General features: G+C 46.5%; 1 protein-coding gene across 1 annotated transcript in view; it reads left to right on the top strand.

The window, feature by feature from the left end:
• Positions 1-22,211, top strand: part of DYNC2I1 (dynein 2 intermediate chain 1) — a 476,503-nt gene that overhangs the window by 298,620 nt on the left and 155,672 nt on the right. Inside the window, exon 13 of the mRNA XM_086941505.1 lies at positions 13,862-13,973. Coding sequence (XP_086797631.1) covers positions 13,862-13,973 — 112 coding nt within the window. The remainder of the gene's footprint in view (positions 1-13,861; positions 13,974-22,211) is intronic.

Here is a 22,211-nt window from a genome sequence, read left to right on the forward strand (position 1 = left end):
TTGCTGGCAGCGCTCCAGCGCACGCGCGAGGGAGTAGCGGCTCAGACCGGCGGCTGCTCCCCTTGTCAGCGCAGGTAGTGGCTCACCTCTAGGCCTGCTCGGTCCTAGGCCCCTCCTGTCAGAACAGTGGTCACCGCCAAGAGTCTGCGCAGAGGCGTGTCGCTCAAACTCAGTCAGCGCCACACAGTGATCACCGCCGAGAGTCCATGCAGAACTGCGCCGCCCAAAACAACCAGCGTTACACTTCCGCTTCACATAGACTTCATGGCAGCGCCGGATCTTCCACCTTAGGGTCCACAGGTGAGAGGAGGTGACACTGTCTGCGCTCACTCTCACAAGCAATGGGTTCCCGGTTTTACACCGAGGAGGAGCTACTCAAGGTTGAAGTTCCACTCTCCAAAGCACCAATCCTCTAACTCCTGCCAATTGCTCAATTCCCCTCTACTGGACAAGACTGGGTCGAGGTTTGGTTTTGTAAATGTAAATGTAGTTGAGCTTATATAGCGCACAGCTACCCGCAGTGGGTGTCCCGGCGCTTGCTTAGGGAACCCGTCCTGATATTCCCCTGTGTGATAGCCCCAGCGGGTATCCACAAGGTGAAAGTCAGGCATCCCGCCGCGAGGGGCTGTTGTGGAGATTAAGCAAGCTATTGCCCAGAGTCGCAGAGTGTGAACCCGTGAGTCGAGAAGGCACCGGAGCGAGAATTATCGAGTACGTGGAATTTTTAGCCCAAGACCCGCCGAGGCGGGGAATTGAACCCTGGTCCAGGACCGATCTCAGCTTCCGGGTCTGCCGCCTCTAACCCCTGAGCCACACTTCTCCACTTTTACACCTCACACCCTCCTAGGCTGGAGTCCCCCTGTCCAGGGTCAGCAGGATGGGGCTAACTGGGTCAGACTTAAAGAAGGAAAAAGTGGGGGAAATCATAAAAGGGGCAACCCTTAAGAGGCAAGCTTCCCTGAAAGATTCTACCCTCTACCAGACCCTTCGCCTATACTCCAGCTGCTCCTCACTAACAAGACAAAATGGTTGCCCAGCATTCCGCCTTTTATAGGCTGACCCTCAGAGGTCCAGAAGGGACCAGAAGGTTCTGGAATGCCCTATGTTATCCTATGGGACAGATCTCAGGTGTGTCAGTTGTGGCAGTTAGAAGCCACCATTTTGTGGTTCTGTACTAATTCCTGTCAGGGAAGGCCTCTAGGCCTGAGGTGAAAAACTATGAGGGCGAAAGAGCACCTATCCCCCAGCCCAACACCATAAAAATTCTAGTGGACACCAAAAATAAATAAAGGCATGAGGGGCAAAAAGGGGACAAAATAAATAATAAATTGGAGGGACTACGCAAAAGGTCAGACAGGTCTAACAACCATGAACTCCAATAAAAAAATAAAAAAAAATAAAAAAAAGAGAGAGACCTACAGCGCTGGCTAACAGAATGCAGTTGGTTCAAGGACAGACTCATCTCCCTTCCCCATCCAGATATCACATTTGTGACGGATGCATCCCTTCTGGGATGGGGTGGCTATCTGGGGGAGGTGGAGATCGGAGGACTCTGGTCTCCAGCGGAAGCCAACTCAATATCAATCTGTTGGAGCTTTGGACGATCCGACAGGCACTGAAAGCCTGTTTGCCATCGATAAAGGGAAGGCTCTTGCAGGTCTTCACGGACAAAACTACTACCGTGTGGTACTGCAACAAACAGGGTGGAGTTGGGTCGTGGACTCTCTGTCAAGAGGCCCTGCATCTCTGGACTTGGCTGTAACGACTGGGCATTTCCCTGGTGGTTCAACACCTGGCCAGTTCTCTGAATGCCAGGGTGGATGAGCCAAGCCAAAGGCGCCTTGGGGTTCACGAGTTTCGTCTCAATCCGGAGGTGGCACAAGATCTCTTTTAGTGGTGGTGAGAGTCTTGGTCAGATTTGTTTGCCTCCATTGAGAATGCACAATGTCAGCAGTTCTGCACTTTGGAGTTTCTAAGGCGGCCCTCACTTGGCGACACTTTTCATTGTGAGTGGAGCTCAGGCCTCCTATATGCCTTTCCTCCCATACCACTCCTGCCTAGAGTGCTCAAGAAGATAAAGAGAGACCGGGCACAAGTCATTCTTGTGGCTCTGGACTCGGCATGGAGAGTGTGGTATCCCGAGCTTCTAGACGTGAGCATCGATCCTCTAGTCAGGTTACTCCTTCTGGAGAATTTTCTGTCGCAGGGGAGGGTCCTCCACCCAAACCTGTCTACTCTCCGCCTCCTTGCGTGGAGATTGAGTGGCGACAGTTGACAGCTTTCGACCTCCTTCCGGAAGTCTGTAAGGTTATTTGGCAGTCAGGGGTCCCTTCACTAAATCTGTATATGCCTGCCGATGGACCACATTTTTTAAATATTGTACAGACTGGTCTATTGACTCTCTATCTGGATCTTTATCTGATGTCCTCCTGTTTATACTTTCCCTGGCCGAGCAGGGCTCTGCTCAAAGCACCTTTAAGGGCTAACTTTCAGCCCTTTCTTCTTTCCTTCAGGTGCCTGGTCAGCCTTCTCTTTTCACATCCCCTCTGGTGTAGAGATTCTTGAAGGGGTTAACACACTTGTTCCCCCTTCACCTCTATCTTGCCACGCTCGAACACCCTACTACTCATCCCCATGAAAACCCGGAAACAAAAAAACGCAACGCGCTCGTTTGCCGGCAACTCCCCAAAAATCTGGAACTCCATCCCAGTTGACATCAGGACTACGACTTCATTTCAAGACTTCAAGAGACGCCTCAAAATCCTCTACCTCAACCGGGCATTCCCGAACTCTACCTCAGCAGCTCACCCTGCAACTATGACGACCTCTAACCCACTACCTCAAACTCGCCCCTCAGGCGCCAATTAACTATGTTAATCCGTGATCTTACATGAATCTCTTTTCCTTGATATATTATTATGTAACCGTTCCCTCCAGCTCGATTGTAAAGCGCTCCGATACCCTCGGGTCTGGCCAGCGCTATAGAAAACGCCAAAAATAAATAAATAAATAAATAAATGTTGATGTGTGCTCCGTTTAAGCAGCTGCACGACTGCCCTCTATGGCTGCCCACTATCAAAACAGCCTCCTTAGTGGCAATAACATCTGCCAGTATTGTGAGCGAACTGCAGGCACTGTTAGCACAGCCTCCTTACCTGACAGTCTTCCTGGACAAAGTAGGGCTCCGTACAAGTGCATCTATTCTCCCTGAGGTGGTGACACCCTTTTACATGGGACAGTCAGTTACTCTTCCCACCTTTTATGCACCATCACACCCTTCCAAGGAAGAGAAGCGGCTCCATCGTCTGGACCTAAAAAGAGCATTATCGTTCAATCTCGATCGAACTAGAGAGTTCCGGGTGGATTACCAGCTCTTTAGGGTACGTGGGAACAAAGAAAGGTCGTGCTTTCCAAAAGAGGACTATATCCCGCTGGATTATCCTTTGTATAATATTTGCTAAGACTTTGCGAAGAAAGATCCCCCTGAAGCGCTTAGGGCCCATTCCACCAGGGCAAAACCGCCCACCATGGCTGTCCAGCTTGGTGTTCCTGTGTCTGATATCTGCCAAGCAGCCACATGGGCATCGCTGCACACGTTCATCAGACAATACGGCTTTGCAGAGAAGGCCTGTTTGGTCACTTTGTTTTGCAGGATCGGTAAGGAATGTGTGACTAGATGTCACTATCAGATGGACAAGTTACTTACCTTTGGTAACGCCTTATCTGGTAGAGACACAATCTAGCCACAGATTCCTTACCGACCCACCCATCCTCTCGCACTGCAGAATTGTTTTAATTGTCAGGGATGGTCCCCTTCAGGGCTCTAGCTGTTCAAATTTTAAAACACCATGTTCAGTCATTTCATGGCTTTACGCTTCTGGCGTGGAAAGTCGGGAAAAGTACTGATGTCAGCACGCAGGAGTGGCAATTATACTGACGATGCCGACGTCACGACGACGACAAACACTACGTTGACAGCGTTACACGGAGTCGACCGACTCCACCTACCGGCGTGCAGGGGTACTGCTAAGAAAAATCTTCGGAGCCTGACGCCTGGAAGTTCAAAGGTAAGGAATCTGTGGCTAGATCAGGCATAACCAAAGGTAAGTTACTTGTCCTTTTATAGGGGAATCTAGTAGCAAGGTCTTCCTCAGAAAATCCACATTGTTACGAACCTACAACACTAAAGCTGCATTGCAATTAGAAAGTAAAAAATATAAGATTACCAATTTAGTTTGAAAAAAACAAACATTAAATGTTTAAAATGGAATACAGATGAAGTAAACCTGATGAAGTGATCATGGGTATATTTTAAAAAGTTGTCTTTGCAAGCTAAAAGGTGAACTTACTAACGGATTGACTGTGGTCCTTTAAAAACAGCCACACAATGTTAATAGTGCATTCCTTTTAGAACTGATTAGCATTGTGCACAGAGAATGGTTTTAAAATAAAATAATGTTTTGGGGGAACACTTTTTCCTTTAGAAAAAATATTGTCATTCAGTTATATTGTTATATATTTGTTTGAATACCTGTGGTTTTCAGTTGCAGGGACTCCTGACGGTTGGGTCCCAGGGGCATCAAAAGGCCCCAAACATTAGAGGAAGGCCTTCTGTGCCTCACAACATGGCTTTAAGTGGAAAATATTTCTCCCCACATATAGTCAGTACCCAAGCTAAAAGTCCTGTCCCCACTGATCTTGCATGTTTTTCATCAGAACCACTGCAGCTGTTGCTTCTGTTCAGTTGAGCTTCACCACTCTAACACAACGGTGTCTACAACAAGCAGTTTTTGCCCAGTCAAACCCAGGACCCTTTTCTTCTTGTGGAAAAGCAAGAGACCAACTTTGGACTTCAGAGGAGCTTTTCCGAGGAGGACAGACTTAATGCAAAACAAAGGTCTCCTCAGTCCTCAACTGAGAAGTCTTCCAAAAATATAGGCGAATTTCTCTAAGCAATTCCAACCAAGAACCACCACATGTTCTCCTTCTGTTTTTAATTTACAATGAACCATTCCGTCTTTGCCAGAGTTGGCTTACTATTTTGCATGCTCAGTGACAGAACTGAGCCCGGTCTAGATCTCTCTCTCCGTCTCAACTGAGCTGGACAGTCATTGCTGAGTTCTATTGTGTGATTGTTAAGTTCTTAGTCAACCTCCCTTGGAAGCCTTGAGTTTTTCACCTTGCTATCCAGAGAGTCAAGTGCTGAAAGGTTGTGTTTGATGGTCATGTTTCAGTAGCCAGAGTAGGTCAGGTCTATAACTTCAGTGGTAAAAGGCTTCATTTTGCTTGGTTGCGACACAGTAACACTTGCATTTCTCGGGACATCAACACAAATGTGCCACATATTGATATACATGCAACTCTCTTTATACAGTCTTTCTCCAAGTGGTCCCTGATATGCACATAATAATTACCTTCATTGCAAATATGGCCATTATAGTCAGTGTTACTATTATCGTTATAGGTGTTATTATTTTTTTCTTATATATAATGGCACATATAACACACACACACACACAACCCCCCCCCCTCTTATTAAGAATGAATTTGCTCTATGGTTTGCATGCTTACCATGCCGCTACAACAACCAGTAGCTCAGAAAATATGCTGTAATAAAAAATAATATGGTCTCCAAGACAATTAAAAAACTACTCGTGCTTCTCTGATACCACACGAAAACTAAGTGCGGCCTGAACGCACACAACCTGGTGAGAAAGAAATAGATCAAATAGATTGCAGTGCAACCAATTACACACAGTTGTGTATATGTATGTAAGGCAGCAGTCCTGCAGCATTAGCAAGGCAACCAGTAACAGAAAAGATGCTACTTGGAATTTTTTTTTTTTTCCAGCGACAGTTAGCATACTTTTCTTCTTACATCCTTGCTTCTCGAAAGGCATTTGCACAGCTCAAGAGGTGCCTACAGACAAGATGCTCACTAGCAAAATCCTGATGCCCAACGGTTGTTATAGCTGGATCCCAGGTTCAAAATGACGCCAAGCAATGGTATTTTTACTCTACAAGTGAGAGGGTGATACAAGAGAATATCTTAAAGGACCTCTGTGACAACTTTTCCACATCCAATTCAAACTGTTGAAGAAGACTCAAACACAGGGCAACACTCCATGTAAGTACATGGCCCTGTCCACTTCACCTGGCACCTTTATTAAAAATGTTTAAACAATAATACAAGTGCAGTTATGCCATACACTAATCTAAGAATGTGCTCTTACGGATACTGCCAACTGCAAATTGCTCATAATGTGAATTTCTCCAGGTGCTAGACTAGATCCGAAACTCGTGTAGGTTGGCAGATGGCATAATTTGCCACTGTAATATCTTCTTTCCACCTCTGGACATGATAACACAGCCATATATTGGTGCCACCTAAGCAATCTTCTTTTTTTGCATTCTTTGACACAAATCTATAGCTCCACTGCTACCGTTTTGTGCTTCTTTTTGTTGCAGATATTTCTTAAAAACCTTATTGTCTGTATGCAGGATGTCACCCCCCTCCCTAAAATGGCATGGTTTAAACTGTGCAGCATGTGCCTCAAACAGATGCCGGTGAAGGGCCTGCATAATGTTGAGCTTTGGTAACTCGGCACCAGGCATGACTTTAAGTTTTGTTACAAATGTTCCCTAGTTCATCTGCGGGCCTTCAGGAGGCAGCAGCTAAACAATATGTTGCTGAGCATAAGCAACAGAGCCTGTCCCACTCCTAGTCACAGAGTTAATCCAAGTCCCATTTGCCTCTTCAAGTAATTCCAAAACAAAGTTTGGGTGACAAGTCAAATGGAAAATAGAAAATGTCCAAGTGAAGCTCTTTGACTTCTCGATGATCCAGGGAGAAATTGCATAGTTGCTCTTCTTAAGGCTCTGATCCGACTTCAACATCCAACTCTTGTTCTAGCCTTGGCTCTCTAGCAAATTACAACCTTCAAGGAGGCCATGCTGCAGCTTGTTAAGGTTTTCCAGATCCCTTCATTGTGCCTCCGGGTCCGATGGATCTATAGGGGCCTCCTGTCAAATTTCTGCCAGCAGTTCCTCCCTTGATGCCAACTGACCCTAGACGAGCTCAGTCTGCGATGTTGGTACCGAGCTGTGCCTCAACTCCTTAGAAGAAGGCTCTGCCAGTTGTTCCTGTGTCAAAGCCGCCCCAGCTCCGGCGGTATCTGATGCCACTCCGATTCTGATTACAGATTTGAAACTGGCTTCCCATATTGGGAACAGCATCCCATATTCCCTGCAACGCCAGCAAAGCGCAGCAGTATTTCAGGAGGAATCTCCTCCTTTGGCTCTGATTTTGATGCACTTCAATGCTTGAAGCATATTCCCCATAGTAAAGACTATGATGAGGAGGTGGACCACTTTCGTTCTCCTCATACTGATCCTGACCCAGCTGATTCTCTCCATCACTGACGAATCCACAGCCACCAAGAACAACTTCCACAGCCAGCGGAATGAAGGCAGTAGACGCCTGGATGAGAGACAGCTGCCTCAAGCTCAACACTGTGGCCCACTCTGCTCTGAACCCACCCCCTCCCCCACCTCCACCCACGGACCACACAGAAAAGCTCAGCATCATTGGAGACTCCTCGCTGTCAGTGAATCGCCATATCAATGCTGTCTCGTCCTCCTGGTTCAACACTATCCGCTTGCCCCAGAAAATCTTCAAGTGGATCCTCTCAGAGTCCTGGAAAATGGTCACCCACATGCTTGTCAGCAGCAGATTCGACTATGGCAAAGCACTTTACGCTGGCACCACATAAAAACTCCAAACAAAGCTGCAAAACATCCAAAACAGCCGCATCACTGACCACCTTCGTACCTCCACTGGCTCCCAGTCAACAAAAGGATCATCTACAAACTCCTCACACAGGCCTACAAAGCCATCCTCAGTGCTGGACCCTAATACCTCAGCCACCATCTCCTCTTCCACACTCCGACCAGACATCTCCGCTCCACCCTTCAGGCCCTGGCCACCATTCCACAGATCCGCAGGACCACTTCTAGAGGAAGATCCTTCTTCTAACTCACTGCAAAGACCTGGAACTCCCTACCACTGCATCGCAGACAATTTCCATCTGTGCCACAATTCAGGAAGGACCTCAAGACCTATCACGTCGACTGAACAGCAGATCCACCCGACAGCACATTGAGACCTTTAAGGGTGAGTACCGCGCTTTACCAGATCACTGATTGATTGATTGATTGATGCTGGCTTGCATCTTGATATCCAAAATGCCAGTGGCTTAGATGGTTCACCAGAGACAGAAGTAAATTTACTCTTATGGCCCTGAATAAAAGAGTGGAGACTAAGGCCAGCCTCCTGACCGAATATTTGCAGCCCAGGCATTTGACTTTGGAGCCTTTACAGCCTTTCAACAAAGTCATAGCTGAGTCTTTCATGGTGGCCTGGTCTAATCCTGTTCGACCCCAGCTCACTGTGAATTTCTCAGTTACAAAATAACACAGACCTTCACCAGGCAATACAACTTTTTCAGCACAGTCTCCTACTCCTGAGAGCCTTAAAGTATGGATTTCACCAAGAAACATCAGACCAAACTCTGCATCTGTTGCACCACAAGACAGAGAATTGAAAGAATCGGATACTATGAGCAAGAGAATCCTTCTATCAATTAGCCCAAACCTTTAGTCCTTGAATACTGTTTGTCTCCTGTGTTGCTACAATCTTCAGCTTTGTGACATAGTGGGTGAAGTTTTGTCCACTTAGCCTGAAGACCCATGAAACTCCTTCCCCCAGACAGTACAGGATGGCCAGGATATGGTGAAATATATTTTATGGTCTGGCCTGGATACCATTGTTTTTGTTGTCTGGGTTGTGAGCATTCGTGTTTGGATTGGATGGTATACTTGGATATGTCCACTGGGTTTTCCTCTCAAACATTCCCTGTGATGAGACTAGATTGCTTAGTGAGAAGGCATACACTGCATTCTATTTGTTAAGACCAGCAGAGGTACAATATGTTCCTCAGGGTTGCTTTCTCCCTCCAGTCAAGTCTATTCGTAGTGTCAGAAGATTTGGGCATATTTGAGTGTCCATGCCTATTACACGATTTGATCCTCACAGCCTATCCAGCATCCATTAGGTTGGAGGTTGCCAAATGCAGCAGCAATCTTTCTTCTTCTTCATATTAGGTGTCACTGTCACCAAGACCCTTTACTTTTCCATCAGCAGTTTAGACCTGTGTCCAATACTATCTTCCCCACTAGTACTGTATTACATCAGACCAGTGAGTCCTTTGAATTGGTCAGCAAGGTTATGCCTCTCTTTTTCTGATAACTACCCCATATTACTCAATTACTGTTCAAATGTCATTGAATCATGCCACTATTCTTTTTAGAGAAGTAAATTGAGCGATCAAACTCACACATGACCCTGAGAGGGCCATTGGTTACTATTCAAAGTATGGCCCCAAAAACTATGGGGACGTGAGACCTGTTCTCTAATTCATAGTGTGGAATGTGTTCCATCATGAGGGAACATTGTAAAATGCAATGCTTTGTTAGGTCCTGCTGGCTTTGGATCTGTAGAACATTTACTTTCATGTGCCAATCTTGCAGTCCAACAGGAAGTATCTCTGCATTGTTTTATAATCGAAGCACTTCCAATTCACTGTCCTATCCTTTGGCCTGATAAGGCCCCTCAGGTTTTTGCAAAGATCAGGTAGCGGACTATCTTCTCAAGTTGCTGGTCTAGGTTTTCCTCTACCTCAATGACCTGCTGTTGAAAGCAAGCTCAATTCTTACTGTCATGGACCACCTTAACAGGGTGGTATTGTTGCTGTCTACGCTGATGTTTCAGTCAATGTGCCCAAGTCCCATCATCGATCTTCTTAGAGGCTACCCTTTTTTGGGATATGTCACCCTGAAAGAGAGTCCAACACATTTGGGCTGTGATCCAGATCTTTCAAGCGAGAGCTAATGACCAGCTTTAACAGTTCTGAAACTACTTGGCCTTCTGGCATTTTGCATTATTCTGGTGCCTCACAGTCATAGGCATGTGCAAATCCTTCAATGAAACCTTCGTCTGTATTTAATCAAGGATGGCTGATGGTCAAGATTCACAACTCACACCAAGGAAGGCAAGGACCTTCAGTGGTGGGTGTCATTTAACATTCTGACATGTGGCAAACTACGCTCCCTCGTCCTCTGAATGTCTCAGTGGTGATCGATTTACTTACTTTAGGTTATGGAGGCCACATAAAGTGTGTGGTGCTCAGAGAACACTTATCTGCCATGTAGCAGCACCATCAGATTAACCTTTTGGAACTGTGTATTATTAATCTGCCCCTCTGGGCCTTTGTGCCTTCCATCAAGTGCAGGTTGCTCCAGGTATTGGTGGACAACATGACCATCATATGGTTCTGCAACAAGCAGGGTGAAGTGACCAGGCTGTGGCAGTTGCCGAAACTTCATGGGATGCCCTTGATGTTCAGTCACCTGACCGGAGCCCTCCTCATCAAGATAGATGAACTCATCAGGTGCCATTTCGCTAATCAGGAGTGATGTTTACATCTGGAAGTAGCACAGGGTATCTTTGCCTGGTGGGGGTTCCCTGAGTAGCCGTATTAACTTCCTTAGAAAACAATCACTGTCTGACCTTCAGCCCTCCAGACTATCCCGCTCGAAGGCCTTTACAAGATAATTTCTGACTTCAGTGAGATTCCGGCTTACAATAGGCATGTCCGCTTCTGAGCTGATCCCGCAAGTCCTGAATTAAGGACGGGCATGACTAACCTCAGCTGCTTCTGATGGCCTGGAAAGGAGCAAGGAGAGTCTTGTACTCAATCCTTCAGTTCCTAGGTATCTGCCATCCTATTTGGTTTCTGTTTGGGAGGATCTTATGTCTCAGCAGCAGGGTAGAGCACTGCCTCTGCAACTCAAGAATCTACATTTTCATGTGAGCAGATAAAGTAGAACCAGCTGAAAGGTTTCTATCTGCTGAGGGTGTGGATTACATTTTAGCAGTTGTGCACCCTTCTGCTGTCTGAGTTCATGGATGTCATTTTTGCTACTCTCCACCCTTTTTCAAATTCGATCTATTTAGACTATCTATCAGTACAAGTTCATTACCTATTGTGTGGGAAAGCAGGTTTATCCTCTCCAGCCTAAGTAATGTAATGTCCTTTTGTTTGTGTTAGCCTTGGCCCGACAAGGCTATGCTGTGGGCATGTTGCCATTTCTTTGTGTGATCCGTTTTCCTTATTTGAATTACCCATTGTGATGTGTTTCTCATGTGTTTCTCTGACCTTCCTTCGTTATACCCTGTTGGAACCTCAATTTAGTCATCACTTTCCCATTGCGTGCTCCATTTGATCTTCTGCACAGTGAGGCTTCTAACTCTGAAAACCATGTTTCTCATTGCAAGCACTTCAGCATGTGATATCAGTGAGCTACAGACATAGTTTTTAAAAAAATCTTTATTTGTCATTTTTACACAACATAACATTGCAGTTACAGTGAATCGTGAGCAAAAGAGGAGCACGCTCATATTCCTACAGCAGGTGGGCATATACACATTCAGTATCAGCTGGATGCGAAACAGTCGCTACTTTCTATAATGCAATCACTCAGAACTACATACATATTTAATCCTCTTCCCTGCAAAGCTGGTACTTAGGACAAAGTAAGTCAACAACTTTATTCGGTCAATTGTCCATAAAGGCACAAAAACAGTCACAAAAACCCAGGGTCAAAAGGCATCTTATTGCAATAAAAACTATAACACATCAGTCACGGAATTGGTATACTCCCCTATTACAAAATACAGAAAATAAAATGTTGTGGCCAATAAAAAATGAAAATTTTATAAAACTCATCATAAAAAGCTCTATCACCAAGTATTCTTCAATATTAAATAATAACATCACTCAAATTACACTGCATATTTTCTTCTCATTTTCATTGCTTGTGTGATAAAATTCAATAGTGAATAACACATGACCGGAGTCTCAAGGCGCTGAAGGAAAATTAAGCCCTCCTGATGATTATTAAAAGATCTCCCCCTTAATATATTGAAATAATATAGAGAGCAAAACCACATAAAATGCTTGGTAGACTAAGTGGATCTCCCACCACAGGGACAACATGGATACCTTAGAAACCTGGTAACAGGCACACGAAAAGCCACTATAAAGTGGATCTTCCCTTGGACCCGAGTGAGCTAAAGCCAGAGCTCTGGTTCCTTTACCCATGTCTGGTAAAGCTCCATCCCTTCTGCAGTTAGTAATGAAACACATGATTGAACCATAAGAGAGCCTAGCATATTTACAAGTCTAGTCTCCTACTTGTGTGCAATAAATGTTTCCTTTACTTGGTTTTTCGAAAGAGGGAGAATTTTTCACAGTCCATGAAGTAGTCAGTCAATCCTATGTCACACAGAGTATTTTTAATATACCTGAGCCTAGGGATCACTAACATGTTATTCTGTACATGGCAATTCTTAACTATACTTTGAGTAAAGCCGAAATCTTCAGTATACCAAATCTTTGTCCATAATTGAATGGGGGCAAGGCCTACCCTGTCTCCTGGGAACCCTACCCCAAGTTCATTATGAGTACTGAAACTCGGGGTAGCTAATGGGGTTCGTAGTTGCCTCTTCAGAAATGTGTTCTCTACTCTCTGCAGGGCCTTATTTGCAGTGTACTCCCTGACTCCAGCTCCATATGTGCCCACGCTGAGACCTTCACTTTTGTACAGCATGACCATTTCTGCACTAGTGTTATGTCCTAGCTTTCTTGCAAAACGAGCAGTTGTAGCGTAAGAAGCCTCCATCCCCTGTTTCCTCTGGGTAATTAATCTTTCCCAATGCAAATTCTCATTAAACATAAGACCTAAATAATTTAAATCTTTTGTCTTTTCCATTCCCTCAATAACAACATTTCTTTGTGCGGGTATCCTTTGGGCCGCAGGTCATTACATAGGATTTCTTATGGTTCACCCTGAGCTTCAGCTCTTGCATAAATTGGTTAAAACCATTAAAAAGTGATAGAAGCCCTTTTGCAGTTTGTGTGGTTAATACTGTGTCATCAGCATACAGTAAAACAGGAACTAAACTAAAATGCAACTTTGCTTGCCACCTGGTTTAACCTGAATATTGAACCCTCATTTGGATATCTTGATGTAAACATTTTAGAATGTGCAAAAATATGGGTTCAACCCCTCCCCGACCCAGAATATCCCATAGGATATCCCTGTCCACTAAGTCGAAGGCACAGAAGAGGACCATAAACGCCATATGAAGGGCTCCTCTCCTGGCCTAGACATTATACTTAGGGCTCATGAATTCTGTGGTCTGAAAGTGGTGTAACCCTTTATTATGTGGCACTCTATCATGCTCCCATGTTCTTCTCTCTGCCACATCCCTCTAAGAAGGAGAAGAGGCTACTTCGGTTGGATCCACTGCTGGCCTTTAGTTTCCGCATTAACAGGACTAAGGAATGTAGATGATTAACTCTTCGTTAGAATTTTTGGTGACAGGAATGAAAAGGCTGTTCATAAACAGACCTTGTAGCAATGGATTGTCCATTGCCTCAACCCCTTCTTTGGAGAAAAAGATCCTCCTGCATTCCGGAGGCCACCTTCCACCTATTCCACCTATTCAACAGCCACAGTTATCGTTTTGGGTTCGGGATGTTTCTGTTCGGGATGTTTCTGTTTTTTCGACATTTGGCAGGCAGACATGTGAATATATGTCCATGCTTTCAGCAGGCTCTACTCTATTGAATGTCAGGTCCGCTGGGAGGTTATTTTTGTCAGTTCTATCTATTGTGCTTGTTCTTCATAGTTCTAATGAATAGAATGGTGTGGTTCATAATAATTGTATCTGTTTCAGGCATATGTTCAATGCAATGACGATTCAGTCGAACAAGACATTCAAACAGAAAAGATAGAGACTGAAGAAAAATGGACCCAGTACCCCGGAGAGGGGGCTAGAGTATCTGGAGGTGAGTAAACATTTTCCTGATCATCTATATTGATGACAAGTGCCATATTACAACAACAAAGAAAACTGAAGCGCACTTAAATAGGAAATTATTTTCAATCATATCGAAGTACTGCAAAAATGTACAATTTAAGTAATTGCTATATTTTTAATAATGGCAGCATAAAGGCTTGACCATTATTGAACAACAGCAAAGTTACAATACACTTCAGTCAGCATGCAGGCTTAAGATCGTTGGTGGTATTATGAGAGAGATTGAACGTGCGGAGTTGAATGCAGTAAGCAGAAAGGACTGTTGAATTCTGAAAGAGCTGAGGGTTAATGGTGAAGATTAGCAGGTTGTGACTGCATAGATGCTTGTGATGAATAAAGAATTCAGGATTAGCTGTGAATGTCCAGACACTATGTGTGAGCACTACTAATTTGGAAATTAACATCTCAAAGAAATCATGGAAGTGTAACTAAACTAAGTTTTTATAACGACGGTTGAGGAGTAGGACCCATTTGGGTCGGCCATTGCTGTGGGCCCCATAGCTCCTTCTGTTCACCAAAGATGAGAAGCTCTGTTTTGCCGTCGTTTAACTTCAATTTGTTGGAGTGCATCCATTCAGCAATCTTTTGAAGTCCTGTTTGAAGAGGGGACACCTTAGACTTGTCATCTGTAGATAAAGAGAAAACAAGCTGGGTGTTGTCTGCGTAGGAGAATGTTGTAAGGCCCGCTTCTTCTGCTATAGTTGCTAAGGGGCTAATATGAACATTAAAAAGCAGTGGACTTAAAATAGAGCCTTGAGGCACTCCATGAGGGGAAATGAGAGAGCTGGAGTTTTTATTCTTAGAGAAAACCTGGAAAGTACGATTCAATAAAAAGCTCTCCAGCCATTTCAGGGAAGTGCCACCAACACCCTTCGAAAAATGAGAAATGTAGTGATATATTTTGTATCTTTGTATGGCTTCTTCTGGAAGCAAAATTAACTAATGAACCTTGAAACTTGCATGTGGCAATGGTTTTAATGCTACTATTTATTATAAGGTTTTCTAAAATTATAATAAAAGAAAACAAATATGCTTACTTGCATTCTGCATGATTTCTGCTTGCAATTAATCTCAAATGGCATTAATTTGTCCCTCGTCCATTGCTGTATTTACCAAAGTAAAGTTCATTCAGTATTATATAGCCAGTAGTAATAGCCTAATATAGACTTATAACGCCCTCCCCCTTAGTGGGCTATACTGGCCATTAAATGCCTGCTTCAGCTCGGGCCTTTTACAAGGGAGCAGAACTTTAATGCTGATATAGCCCAGCTACGGATCATCTGTTTGATCCACTCTGCCATAGCTTTAGAGAAGTTTATCTCAGGGATCTTACTTGAGTCTAGTGTAATTTTCAGGCTTGAATATTTTATCTCATTCCTGCTCTGGACATCACCCATTGCCACATTCCGATCCATTATCTCCATTTTTGAAAGTTTCACTTAGTAACCAGACACAGTTCTGAACTCTGTTGTCATATTAATTTGAAGGGCGGCATGCAGATCTTTTTTTTTTTTTTTTTTAATTTTTAAAACCTTTATTTTCAAATAGTGCACACAGCTATTCAGCCTTACATCCCGGAGGCTAGGCAGCAACTCAGAAGACAATGGGTCAAAGTGCACGAAGCAAGGTACCAGAACGTGTCAAGGTTATAATTTTCCATTTTTTGTATTTTTTTATGGAAAAGGAACAAGTATAGAAAGAGGCGCCAGAACTAGCGCTAAGAAAGAAGGCAATTAAACTATTATGTAGTGGGGCCCAATCTAGGAGTCGGCGAGGCACAGTGATCACAGTTAGGTTCAAAACAATATGGATGCATAGAACCACGGGGGTAGGGAAACACAGGATAGTAGTGAGACAGGACGTCAGTTGGAGTTATAGGCTATGGGGTCAAGTGTTCTTCCAGTGGGGCGGTTTAGGGTGGTATGCAGATGTCACCCCTATACTCGTTCCAGGCCCCCCACAGCTTCTGCCATTTTTGGGGTTTACCCCTGGCTACATACACAGTCTTTTCTCGGAACATACACCAATCCATGTTGGCCTTCCACTGTACCACCTTCGGGGCTGTTCTCGCTCCCCATATCTGTGCAATGTCCCGGTTTGCGATCATATTCCCCTGGGTAACCTACTGGGTTTGTGCAGTGTTGTAATCCGTTGGACCCCAGATATTCAAGAGGCATCTCCGGGCCTCCGCGTAAACTTCCACCCCGGTCACCTCACTCATGATCATGTGTACCCGCCTCCAGTAGGAGGCTATCGCACTGCACTCCCAAATGATATGCATGAAGGTGGCCAGAGCGCCACAGCCACGCCGACAGAGGCCATCAACCGAATGTCCCATGTGTATTAATCTGGGGCCAGTGACATAAACTCTGTGTAGAATCTTCAATTGCACCAATCGAAGCCGGGCGGGGATAGCAACCTCCTTGGGGGACGACACCGCATATTGCCAGTCCTCGTCGTCGATCTCTATCCCGTCCCGTACCTATTGATCTCTCACCCCCAGAAGAAGGTCTGTACGAATATTAATCAGTTTTTTATATGTCAGGGAAATAGCGCTGTCCGGCATGTGGCCGTCCAGTACCCGATCTTCCAGGGGAGAACATTCGGGGATTGCTTCGCCCTCCAGCATGGCTGACAGGAGTGCATGTCGCAGCTGAGCGTACCGAAAATATTCGTTCCGCCCAGCTGGAACTCTGTCTGTAGTAGGGCAAAAGATTTTACCTCCCCTCGTATCATCATATCCTCCACCCTAGAGATGCCGATCATGTCCCACTTGTCGAATCCCTTAGTGTGCCACAATTTACCCAGAATCTCAGGGTCATAGAGTGGAGTCGCCATTGTGAGTTTGTCTTTCCACCCCTGTGCCTTTGTGATTGTTCTCCAAATGTGCACAGCTGTTTTCGTTTGCCCAGACATCCGCCTATCAAGAGATCTCGTGTACAGCGCCCTATGGTATTTCCCACCATCCAGGAGCCACCGATCCATGGCGTAACCCGGACTATCTGCCGGGCCGTAAAGGCCGTGATTAAGGGCTGCCAACTGAGAGGCCCAATAGTATCTCCGCATGTCGGGCAATGCTATACCCCCATCATACCACGGGAGCGTGAGCTTCGTGATAGCAATGCGTGGCCGGCCATCCCAGAGCAGGGCACGTTGCAAGCTCTCGATTTCCCAAAAGTATCTGGCCGGGACCGGATCTTGAGTACTTTGCAGGGCATACAGGAACCTGGGTAGGGACATCATTTTAAATAATGCTGCGCGCCCAAGAAGGGAGAGAGGAAGTTTACGCCAACCCTCTACGTCACGTCGGAGACGAAGAAGAGGGGGAAGCAAATTGTTCTCGTAGCGTGCCTTGGGGTCAGTTGAAATATAGATCCCCAGGTATTTAAATCCCTGTCTCGCAACCTGTATGCCACAGTCCCTCTGAAGACGAGGTGTCCCCCCTCTCAGAACGTATAAGTGCGACTTCGACTAGTTAATGACCAGGCCAGAGTGCCGGCCAAAGAGTCGAAGCACGTCACATACTACGATGAGAGATTTACAAGGGGAGGTAAGATACAGGAGGATGTCATCTGCATATAATGACACTCGGTCCTCGAATCCAGGGGACCAGCGAATGCCATGCATGTCAGGGTGGTGCCGTATCCACGCTGCCAACGGTTCAAGTGCCAGTGCGAACAAAAGGGGCGACAGGAGACAGCCCTGCCTAGTGCCTCTATGAAGGGCAAAGGACGCGGATACACAACCATTGACCGTCACGTTAGCCAGCGGGCTGGCATATAGAAGTTTGACCCACCCTACAAATTCCGGACCGAAGCCGAGTTTCGCCAACACTGCCCACAGGTAGTTCCATTCGAGGGAGTCAAACGCCATTGTGGCATCCAACGACGCCAGAACAGCTGGCTCCCTGAGCGTGTGAGCCCTAGCCAGGGCTCCGTGGAGTCTCCGGAGATTAAGGGCCGTGTTGCGATGTGGAATAAAGCCCGACTGGTCCGGGTGCACTAAGTCGCCAATTGCGCCAATCAAACGGTTGGCCAGCAATTTGGCAAGAATCTTAGGCTCAGCATTCAAGAGAGAGATGGGACGATACGATCGGCACAAATCTCTGGGTTTCCCTTCCTTATGGATAACCACAATGGTGGCCAGCCTCTGGTCGTGGGGAAGCATGCCTGTCTCTCGCGCCTCCAAGAACATGTTCCGCAGGTGTGGAGACACGACATCGGGCTTGATTTTATACAGTTCCACTGGAATACCGTTGGGGCCGGGCGCCTTACCAGGTCTGAGGAAACTAATGGCAAGGGCTATCTCGTCAGCGGTGATGTCCCTATCCAAATCCTCACGGTCCGTCTCCGACAGACACGGGAGATCTATTTCCGCCATAAGCGCACTGGAGTCGGTCTCAGACCGGTCCGAGACCGAAGTGTAAATGGTCTCAAAGTAGTCAGGGAACGACTCCACTATTGCCCTCGGATCGGTGACGAGCAGGCCGTCGTCCCCCAACACCTCCGGAACGACGCGACTGGCTCTCTCCTTCTTGTCGAGCCAAGCAAGGAGCTTGCCCGCCTTGTCCCCGACATCGTAAATTCTACCCTGTTGTTCCCTACCCATGACTTTGGCAGCATCGGAGACAATATCACGGTATTCCGATTGTTTAAGCGAGAGAGCATGGAGCAGCTCAGGAGTCGGGCCCGCTTCCAATTGGGAGTCCAGCTCCATAATCTCGGCTTCGATGCGCACCATGTCAGCATCTCTGTGTCTCCGGACGTCCGCAATAAGGGAGAGAGCCTCACCTCTCAGAACTGCCTTAAACGCCTCCCATAGAGTAGCGGTCGATGCAACCGACCCAGTATTCTCAGAGAAATAGAGCTCAATGGCTCTGGCCAGGAGTCCGCGCGTCTTCGGGTTACGAAAATACCACGGGTTAACTACTACTGGCCGCTCGGTGACCACAATGTCGAAGTCGAAAGACACCCAGACCGGGGAATGGTCCGAGATGCCCCTCGCCAGCAAGCGGGCCTCGGAAATCGCCAGCGCATGGGCCGCCAGGGCCAGGACATAGTCTATTCTAGAGAGGCTACCATGCGCCCCAGAGTGAAACGAATATTGACTCCGGTTGGGATGCATTAGTCTCCAGCAGTCAATCAGTCCCATGGTGTCGAGGAAATCGGGCAACCAGGATTGTGAACTACGGAGATCTCTGGGCGGATGTCTGTCCAAGGTCCCCAAGCAGACGAATTGAAATCGCCACCCACAATAAGCAACCCCTCGGGTAGGCCCAAGATGGCGCCTCCAAGGTCCTGAAAAGTGTTGTTTTGTAACCCCGGGGGAACGTAAACTGAAACCAGAATCAGGGACCGCCCCTCCCATCTCCCCGTGATGGCAGCGTACCGCCCCCTCTCATCAACAACACTGGAATCGATCTCAAATGGGAGAGACGTGCGCATCATAATCCCTGCCCCCCGGGATCCTGAGGAAAACCCTGAGTGTGCCACCATCTTGAAACCCTTCCTGTTAAGCGCTCAACATGTATTTCCCACCAAGTGTGTCTCCTGCAACAGAATAACATCAGGCATACATCTCTTAAACAGTTGCAAAACCGCCCCTCTCTTGATGCGATCACCCAAGCCGTTAACATTCCAACACAGAACTTTTAATTTCCTACCCCCCATCGTCAAATCGTAGGCCTTCGCTGACCCCAGTAGGCCTCATAGATACATTGAAAGGATCAGAGCATTCGTTGCATTGCCTTAGAAAAAGAAAGGAGAAACAAAGAGAGCAAACAAAACCAACCATCGAACCACCCCCCACCCTGCACCCCTGCAGCAGACTAAGTAGCCCCCCCAACCAGCAGTGTGCCTGTCGCCCCATAAACTAAACTACAAGAAGACGCTAGAGGAGAAAGGAGATCACGTAGTCCCCCCACCACCCTCCATAATGGGAAAAGGATATACACTGTAAAGTGCAGCAGTATGGCTCTTTGGTCATTGTCAACAGGACCACAGACCGACAAAGTTAGTGAAATGAGTTCTACTCCTGACGCTCGGGGCCTCCCGAGGCGCCCTCCGAATGTTCTTCTCGTTCCTCGTGTCTGTGCGACAAGGTGTCCAGCCAGTCGCTCACCACTTCGGGCATGTCGAAGAATACAGCACGGCCATTATGTTCAATACGCAATCTAGCGGGGAACATCATTGAGTACTTCATCCCCAAGTCTCTGAGACGCCGCTTCACTCCCGCAAAACTTTGGCGCTGTCTTTGAACCGCCCTAGTAAATTCTGGGTAAAAGTTGACATCCGCGTTCTGGAACTTGAGGGGCCCGTGTCGTCTCGAGGCCTGCAGGATCACGTCCCGATCTCTAAAGTTAAACAGGCGAGCTATGATGGGCCGTGGCGTGGCGCCCGACTTTGGCGGTCCAACCGGCATTCTGTGGCCCCGCTCAACTGAAAAGAAAAGGCTGAGGCCCGCAAGGGCCAGATGAGTCTTTATCAGTTCTTCGACAAAGAGATCGGTGGCCGAGTCCTCCGCGCCCTCAGGCACCCCAATAATGCGGACGTTCTGCCGCCTGGCACGTCCCTCAAAATCTTCTAGCCGCATCGAGAAAAGATCGTTGACAGACCTCAGGTTCCGGACCTCCGTCTGCAGGTCCGAGACATCAGTCGTGAGGCTCGCAGTTTTGATGTCTAGCGATTTCACCCTGTCATTGGTCTTGCCGAGGTCGGCCCTAATCAGGTTAAGGTCGATCGCCCGTAGGGTGTCTTTTGAGTGGGCGGCCGCAGTCGGCGAGATTCTTTGTTGGGCATAGCGATCAATCTTGTTTGTCTGGGGTTGGACCGTCTTCCTACTGACCCGGTTCACCGTTCTGTCTGGTTCGCCCTTGCCCGCCATGTTGGAGCCGGGAAATTGAACAAAGGGTGGTACACCAAAAACCCCTTCGGGTACGCAGGCAGGTGTGGAGCGTAGCAGCCACAGATGTTTGTTCAGCGAAAGGCCACTTCGCAACTTCGCATACTCCGCCAGCCGGCGCAGGAGTCACTCACACAGCATATCGGTCATGCGGTTATGTGTCGCTGCCGTCGGCCATCCCCGAGACAATGGTCCGTCCCTGGCACGAATCTTCAGCACGACGTATCTCCGTCTATAAGTGTCGGATTTTGAATCGGACAGCAGATCCCGTCTCAACGACCATTCACCAACAAGAATCCACCACCATGGACCAGAATTTCGATCAGGATTTATGCGGAGGGTCGGAGGGTCTCCGGAGCTCCGAGCTTACGGGGCCATCTTGCTTGCCCGCAAAGCTCCTCCTTCGCGGCCTGCAGATCTGAAGTATAAATCATGAGGTAATCTGCATATAAAGAAACTTTTATGCACCAGCCATTACAAATGAAGGGCACAATTGCCGGCTCTTGCCTGATGATACATGCCAAAGGTTCAATATATAAATTGGAAAGGAGCAGAGATAGAGCACAACCTTGTCTTGTACCTCTAGTTATCAAGGTATGGAAAGGTCGGATTACAGTTTATCAGTATTCTGGCTCTAAACTTGATATATCTGGTCTTAAAAAATCTTCGCCCAAATTGCACTGCTTTAACACTCTTTGTTAATAACCCCTGTTCACATTATTGAAGGATTTAGCTGCGTCCAGTGTTAATGCTGCTAATGGAATCTTAAAAGTAGTAGCTATATCAATTGCTCTGATCAGGGCATGTGTTAATTCATAAAGGAACCTATTCCTTAGGAAGTCCCTTTGATCCCCATGAAGTATGGTACCTATTACCTGATTCAACCGCCCAGTGAGTACATTGGCTAAGATTTTATAACCACTATTTAGTAGTGATCTAGAATTATATGATTCACAACACAGTTTGATGAAAGAGCATTCACTTTAAAAAAACAAAAACAAATACATTTGTCATTATTTGTAAGATTATGTCCTCCAATATGATGTATATTTCCATTGGAAGCCCATCAGGGTCAGCTGCCTTCCCTTTCTTACTAGTCCTTATTGGCAAGCTAAATTCAGACGCGTGATATCGATATTCGAGTCACCCTTTTCGTCCTCACTAAGTTTACTTAGTAGCCTAACGCCAGCACATTCTTTAATCAGCTCCTGAGTTATTACCTTATCTTCTGTATATTGGTCACTCAGAAAACTGAGAAAGGCCTTTTTTATATCATCGTTGCTGTTAAGAGTGGGAGTAAACACAA

Source organism: Lissotriton vulgaris, chromosome 10, assembly GCF_964263255.1.
Source record: "Lissotriton vulgaris chromosome 10, aLisVul1.2, whole genome shotgun sequence".
Taxonomy (NCBI): Eukaryota; Metazoa; Chordata; class Amphibia; order Caudata; family Salamandridae; genus Lissotriton; species Lissotriton vulgaris.